This window comes from Dendrobium catenatum, unplaced genomic scaffold (genome assembly GCF_001605985.2).
Source record: "Dendrobium catenatum unplaced genomic scaffold, ASM160598v2 fragScaff_scaffold_760, whole genome shotgun sequence".
Taxonomy (NCBI): Eukaryota; Viridiplantae; Streptophyta; class Magnoliopsida; order Asparagales; family Orchidaceae; genus Dendrobium; species Dendrobium catenatum.
The window spans coordinates 300,232-308,368 of record NW_021319222.1 but is presented as its reverse complement, the minus strand read 5'-3'; the positions used below and the strand labels follow the sequence as shown (position 1 = coordinate 308,368).

The window sequence follows — 8,137 nt, the reverse complement described above, 5'->3', positions numbered from 1 at the left end:
TGTTCTGCTCAAGGCCATATTGATCAACACCCGAACTTCCAAGTGACACTGGGTCTTAACAGCCTAAACTACATTCGAGCAATCACTAGTTGTATCTGAATCGCCCTTGGATTGTGTGATTCAGTCCTTTTGTTAACCGACTTCAAATTTTAGTGGAATTATTTTTCAACTAGGCTAGGCCCGTGTGGTTTTTTCCCTTTCTAATTGTGTTCACGTTAAAAAATTCTTGCTTTCTCTGTGCGGTGTTGTGAGCTAGTTATCCGTACAACGCTAAGACATAGAATTAAATCTCTAATCGCCGCGCATTTTCTAGCCGCAAAACTAATAATAATAATTTTTTTTTTAAAAAAAATAATAATAATAATAATAAGATTAATAAAAAATGATCGTATGTATTCGATTTAATGAGAATTTGACTCTTAATAGGACCCAAACTGAGAAAAAATAATTCATGTAGCAGCCCCACGTAGTATAAATGTTTATGTTGTTGGTTGTATATGGTTATTTTATTGCATTAAAAAAAATTTTCATTTTACTATTCCTAGAATATTTAAGATTTTATGAACAATTTTTAACATGGAAACACAAATCATTTCCATTTTTTAAAAAACCCAAGAGAAAATGCACTTTTGTTTGTTTTCATCGAAAACTTAAGGCTTCTTAGAAGGCTTTTTTATTATTTTTAACAACTTTTATACAAACAAACTGTTTGTTTAAAAATAATAAAAATTATTATCAAACTGAGCTTAAATCTGAATTGCATTTTATGAGAAATCAAATTTACTATTGCGTTTTCATCCCTTTCAAAATTTAATTTTAATTACGTTCCTAATACAAAATTAAACATATAAGCCGGTCCTTTTAAAAAACTTTGCGTATGGAAGTCCACCTTGTCATTTAAAAAAAAAATACATATTTTCAATACTATATAATAATACATATTCAATAACTATACTAATATATTAATATATATATATATAACTATATATATATATATATATATATATATATAAAATTATATAATTATACAAAATCAATATTTAATACAGTATTATATTATAGTAATTAATAAGTAACCATAACGAAAAACAAAAAAATCGCCAGAGTTATCCAAACCGTCCAAACTCCTCCAATCATGAATCCATCTCTAATCCCAACAATCTACACTAGAGCAACGTTTAGCCAATCAAACCGCATTATAAGCGGGCCCCAAATCTATTCTAGCTTAGACTTAAGAGAGTCGAAACTTTGGTCACTTTTTAGGTGTTAATACACTATCCGCCTCCAGTACCCACGCTCCCTTCCGCCTCCCTTCCCGTACCGTCTGAGCCCCGTTCATCGCGCCCGCCAATTTTTTCCCTCCAAAATTCCCACGAGGTGATCGTATCTGCCACTCTCAACTCTCCTGCTCTTTCTTCCACTTTATATATAACCTCCACTTTCTTCTTCCTCAGAGACAAAACTTGTTACAAAATCGAAACACAATGGCAGTAATCAGAGAACGAAGATTCCCTAAGGGAAATCTCACCCTCGACCTCTCCCGCCAGGATTCAACGGCCGGCACTGATTGCTGCCAGCGCTTCAGTTTGCCGCAACTGGCGGCGTTGCCGACTGCCGCCGTTCCTTCCGGCGGCGAGCATCGGCTATCAGACTTCGAAAAGATCAAGGTACTGGGTCATGGAAATGGAGGAACCGTTTACCAGGTCCGACACCGCCGCACCGGGTGCGTATACGCTCTCAAAACGCTCACAGCCGATGACTCTCTCCGGCGACGACAGATCACACGTGAGGTTGAAATTCTCCGCAGCACCGATTCCCCCACCGTAATTCATTGCCACGGGGTAATGCCCACCACCTCCGGCGACGCTGCCCTGCTCCTCGAGTTTATGGACGCCGGATCACTCGAATCCCTCCTCGCCCGCCGTGGCGTCCCATTCCCTGAATCGGCCATTGCTGGAATCGCCCGCCAGGTCCTCCACGGTCTTTCGTATCTTCATTCTCAAAAGATCGTCCACCGCGACATTAAGCCCGGGAATCTCCTCGTCAACACCGCAGGCGAGATTAAGATCGCCGACTTCGGGGTGAGCAAAATCATGCGCCGATCTCTTGACCCCTGTGTCTCCTACGTCGGCACGAGCGCGTATATGAGCCCGGAGAGGTTCGATCCTGATTCGTATGGTGGCCACTACGACGCCTATGCGGCTGATGTATGGAGTCTGGGGCTCACCGTGCTGGAGCTCCATCTTGGTCACTTTCCCCTGTTGCCGCCGGGGCAACGACCGGATTGGGCGACTCTTATGTGTGCAATTTGCTTCGGCGAACCACCGGAGCTGCCAGAGACGGCTTCCAACGACTTCCGGGACTTTATCGGCCGGTGCCTACAGAAGGAATCGAGCAAGCGGTGGTCGGTGGCGCAGCTACTTGCGCACCCCTTCATTGCTGGGTGGGACCACGGGGAGTCGGTTCTGGTCTTTCGAGAGATAATTTCGCCGGTACAGTCGCCGGCGGAGTCATGAGCCGCCGCCGGCTAGAAGAAGCGGCTGATTTTGTGAATTTGTACATAAATGGCTTCTAAGTTCTAACGAAACTTCGCTGCCGTCTCGTCTTTAGGGTTTCTGTCAACCTTCCCCAAAATTTTTCATTGATTAAGATATCTCAAATTGAGATTTTTTTTGTTTTTCTGTATTGAGAAAGCTAAATGGAACTGTCTCTTCACTCAAGTGAGACCAAAGAAAAGCTTCAATTGTAAATCTCGTTTTTTTAGGAGTTAATTAATTTTATTTGTAGCTAAAAGGTTACACTGCCAAGCCCTCCATTACTTTTTTTTTTATGATTTAATATTATTAATTGTTGTAAATCCATCCTTATAAATTATTTTTAACTTAATATTAATCATTCAAAATAAAATGAACGAATAAAAAAAAATATTCCAATCATGCGAATTGATCTAAATTATCGGTTGGACTTCGAATTTCTCATTTCAAAAGCAATTTGGGTTTGATATCGCATGGACCAATTGACAAATCGTTAGTACCGATGATTTGCTCTCGTCCAGATGATCAAACCCAAACCAAATGTTTGCCTAATTGTCTTCCTTTTCCTTCATCGATCTATAAACTATGGTTAATGCTTAATATTCTTCTGTTTAGTGGAGGCTTCATTTGAGACGGTTTTTTTATTGTTTTCTTAAACATTTCAAAAGAAGCTTTGTAGTACAAATTGCTTTACGGAGCAATAAGAAAACCGTCCCAAATGAAGCCAAATATCTATCTTCATATGCATCTCTATTTTGTTGCCACATATCTTCCGATTAGACAAATCTGCTTAATTTGTCACATCAAAGTTAAATAAAAAAATCATATAAAATTTTATGGTACTACATAAATATTTATTTTAACAAGACTTATATGATAAAAAATAAACATGCGGTCTTCTTGCAAGATAAATAAATATTAAAGCTATTTTATACATTTTAAAAAATGTTTTTTATTTGCTTATTTGATAAAAAGAAGATTTTGACATTCATAAGTGTTTCATTTCCAAGTTGCCAGCTTACATTTCATTGCAACTTCCTCCAATTTGAGATAGACAACTAAATATTTTAATTAAAAAAAATTTCTCACGAGTAGCTTTCCCATATATTAAAATATCATATATTTTATCCTTTTTAAATTAAGTTAACCAAAAAAATTTCCAACTTTAATGGATAAATGCTAAAGATAAGGAAAGAAAACAATTTTTTATTTATTTTACAAAAAACAATATGTGAAAATTCATTAATAATAACTTCAAGAAAAAAATTATTATTTTACAAAATAATAAAAAGACAAAAAAAAAAAATCATGATAAAAATTGTTATCTCAAAATGAAAAAAATATGTGACACCTATAATTAATAATGTCCTCCTTAAAATCATAATATATGTCATTAGACATGTTTAAAAAAAATTATAAATATCTTCATTTTCTTATATAAATTCTAGAAATAAGATAAAGTAATCAAATTCATGATATAAATTCTATTAAATTAATAAAAATTATGATGTAAAATTTGATTATCATCTATCATAATTAAAAGCTCCTAATAAAAAATATAACTAATCATCATGATATGGATCTTCATTTCCTTCTCATTAAAGGTTCAATTCCACCCAACTCTCTCTCTCTCTCTCTCTCTCTCTTTTTTTAATTTTTTTTTTATATAAAACTCTCTATCTTACACAACATATCCAAATTCAATGGTGGCATATCCTCCAATGAGCTAACTCCACGAAAATTACCATAATCGTAGTTGAATGAAAAAATTAAATAAAATAATAACAAAGCTTATCATGACACAAATATTTATTTTATATGTATGATATAAAATAAATCTTTGCTTAAAAAATACATTTCTTTATTTATGAAAAGAAGGTTTTCATAGTTATATGTGTTACATTTCTATGCTGCCAACATACAATTCTTTGCAACTTTCCCTCACTTCAAAAAAAAAAAAAAAAAAAAAAAAGAAATGTAAATACTTTAATAGATAGATGCTTAAAATTAAGAAATATTTTCTTTTATAGATTTCTATTTATTATTATTATTATTATTATTATTTTGTTTAGATCTAAATTGAAGAGAAAATCAGATTTACAAAAGAAAAGAAAAAAGAGGAGAGAACCAAAGAGAAGAAACAGCTTAAGTTGTAATGCTTTTGCTATGCTTTCTTAACGGAGAGTTGATATATGCTGAGATTAGTGTAACATATAATTTCTAATTTGTGTATTGATCTCGGCATAAAATGGACGCTATTCAAGACCTTCCTAACTTTTTTTTTGGTAATGTTGAAAAAATAATTTTATGAAAAAAATGAAGTTTCTAAATTAGACCTCATTACGTAATAAAATACAATCTTAATTTACTAAATGATCATCACCGTTGATATATCATAAAAAAAAATCTTAATTGGGCATGAATCTCGAGGCAAGATCAAGTTAGAAACTTCCAAAACTAAATCTGGGACTATCCAAACTCCAATTCCGGTAAATCTATAGTCAAACTAAACGCCTCAAAAAGACAAATCCAACGACACCAAATACAACTCAATCTAAGTGCAAATGGGTCCAAATCGAACACTCAAAGCGCCTTTGGAAGGTTCAAACCATAATTTGGATTACCAATCAATTCCTAAACGTGATATGCTTATAGTAGAATCAAGTGGTTCGACTTGATGATCACCTAATTCTGATATCGTTAAGACATTCAAATGTCCAGTAAATGGTGTATGATCAAGGGGATTAATATTGGCAGTCCATTCAAATCACTCAAACATATCATTGATCTCCATCCTATTTACGGGCTATGCCACTCCCAAAAAAGTATAAATATATTCCTCATTCTTCATTGAGGGGACCCCAAACAAGGAAGAGAAGGGAGAAAAGGAAGAAGGATAAACCAGAATTCTCTTGCCTTGCACTATACTTCTCCTCGACCAACTATCATTGTTGGACTATCGTCGGACGTCTGCCTGGCCACCGATTGACGCTGGACTTCTGCTCGACCACCAGCTATCATCAGACTACCTCCTGGCTGCTAACAGACGCCGAATTTCATTCCGACCACCAAACATCATCGGATATCTATCTAATCTCTGTTTGTCACAAGATTTCAACCGGACAGTTGAATGTTGTAATCTTATTGTCCGCAATTTCTAGAACAAACCAATCATTTTTAATGTATTCAAACACTAATATAAATATTTAAACTAGGATTGGCCCCATAATTTTTCCCTTCAAGATTTTCCACATTAAAAAAATTGGTGTTTCTTTTTTCTCTGTTTGTGTGCTGGATACTCGTGCAACGCTATGACGTTAAGTTTTTCATACTTTACAGCCGTGAATACTTTAGCCCGCAACAACCATTAATGATGTTATATATATATATATATATATATATATATATATATATCACATGAATGAGTTGATTTTTGATCTATTAAGATTTTAGCCTCTAGTTATTTTAACATTTTTTTAATCATAGCCCTCTAACTCTAAGGTGATGTTTGGCATGGACTAAAGCACTGTAAATTAAATATAATAAAATGCAAAAAATTTATTCATTTGAAAATTATCTTCTAATTTAATTTCCATATATTTGATAATCATTAAATTTCATTTGTTTTCAAATATATTACAAATATTATACATGCTTTCAACCTCCAATAACTGCTGACCTCCTCTATTGTCACCTTTCACAATCACAAATCTCAACCTATCTTCATCAACCACTGACGCGCGACACTACTACCGCTACCACGACAATTGTTGGCTACTAACCACCATCATGATTAGACTTTACATAAAATAAAAATAATCAAATAATTTACCTTAAACTCATTCAAATAATTTAAAATAATTCAAATACCTTATATCACTTTTATATTGCAAATCAAACAATCTTAAAAAGACAAATAGGCTTTCATTTGATAACGTTAGTTACAACTAATAAGTACTTTTAGAATATGCATTAAAGGTTAATAGCATGATAATCACTTCCAACAAATATTTTAAAAAGAGCTACTGCTTTTTTTTTATATATATACTTTTTATTTAATAAGCTATATATATTTTTATTTAAAAAGAGCTATTGCTTATTGCTTCTTAAAAAGACTTTTTAGTAAAAAATTAATTACTTATTTTAAGAAACCGAAAGAAAGCCATCCCAAAAAAGTCTTAATTAAATTTCAAAGCCCCCATTTTTTGTTTGCAAAGCATCTCATTTTTTTTTAAATTAAAATCATTTTAAAAAGAGCAAATATTTGATTTCTGCCAGTCCTACAACTTCATAATAATTAGAGTTTTTTTTTTTTAACCAAAGAATATTTAAAAAACTTTTATTTATTCACAAAAACAAAATTATAAAAATAAAGTGCGCATCCGGGGAATCGAACCCCGGTCAGTACCGTGGGAGGGTACTATGATACCACTACACCAGATGCGCTGTCGCAATTCTAGTTAACACAGTTTATATATAACCTAAATTACGTATGTCAGAAGGCAATTTATATAAGCCCCGCCTCACACCATCAAATAGGCTTTTAATTCATAATATATTTTTTTAAAATTGAAAAGTAGAAAGTCGAAAGAAAGTGATAATTAATATGAAAAATTCTTATATAAGTAGGGCTGCAAGAGAATCAAACGTTCGATGACCCACTTGTTGTTCGGTTTGATTAAAGCTCGTTTGTGATCGTTTAACTAGCTAAATAAATAAATCTGAATAATATTTTTAATTCTCGATCCTTAAATAAACAAGTTTGAACACTAATGTGTTTGGTTCATTTATGTTCACAAACAACATCATTTGAAGCTCGTGAACATGCTTAACATTAAGCTAGATAAGAAGTTCTATTTGTGTTCAATTTAGAACTTGTGAATAAGCTCGATAAAAACTCGATTAATATTTAATTATAAAATTGATAAATATACATAATATAAATATTTTAATTTATTCTAACATAATGTTATAATTATTTTTAATTGATAAAATTTAAAGTAATTAAATATTATAATATATGTTGTTCTTTTAATTTTCTTACAATTGCTAATTTATTATATTAACTTGTTAGATCTTACTCTTTTGATAGCTCAAGAATACTCGTTAGATTTGTTTATGAACATGTTTGTTTAATAGTTTAAAAAATTTCGCTAAATATGCTCACGAATAAAAGTAGATAAGCACTAAACTAACCGGACAAAACATGAAAGCCATTAATTGAAACAAACCAAACATGAACATAAACAATAAAACTCGAATCAGACACGAATCGAGCTTGAACAAGCTAATAATAAACAAACACAAACATGAACACTCACATACTCAGCTCGGTTCAATTTGTTTGCAGCCTATATATAAGGGGGAGGATATTAAAAACCAGATGGAAGTGGTAATATCCTTGCAACAAAATAAAACAAAAAGTTGATTTTTAATATGCTCGTTATTGCTCTTAATCATTCACTTAAAAGTTTTAATTTAAAAGCATGGACGTGTTAGTATATTAAGCAATTTAAGCTCAACATAGGCTTAGCTGTTTTTTTTTTAATTATATCAGAAAATTATTTTCTATATATATATATATATATATATATATATACAAA

The 8,137-nt window shown here is 32.5% G+C and overlaps 1 protein-coding gene and 1 non-coding gene across 2 annotated transcripts; one reads left to right on the top strand and one right to left on the bottom strand.

Annotated features, from left to right (window-relative positions):
• The first annotated feature begins 1,178 nt into the window (after positions 1-1,178).
• Positions 1,179-2,764, top strand: LOC110097018 (mitogen-activated protein kinase kinase 9-like). The gene has a single exon (XM_020823223.2). The coding sequence runs from the start codon at positions 1,485-1,487 to the stop codon at positions 2,514-2,516; it is 1,032 nt and encodes a 343-aa protein (XP_020678882.1). The 5' UTR covers positions 1,179-1,484; the 3' UTR covers positions 2,517-2,764.
• Positions 2,765-6,909: 4,145 nt separating this feature from the next.
• TRNAG-CCC lies at positions 6,910-6,980 on the bottom strand. Its single transcript has one exon. It is a non-coding gene; the product is annotated as a tRNA-Gly (tRNA).
• Positions 6,981-8,137: the final 1,157 nt, after the last annotated feature.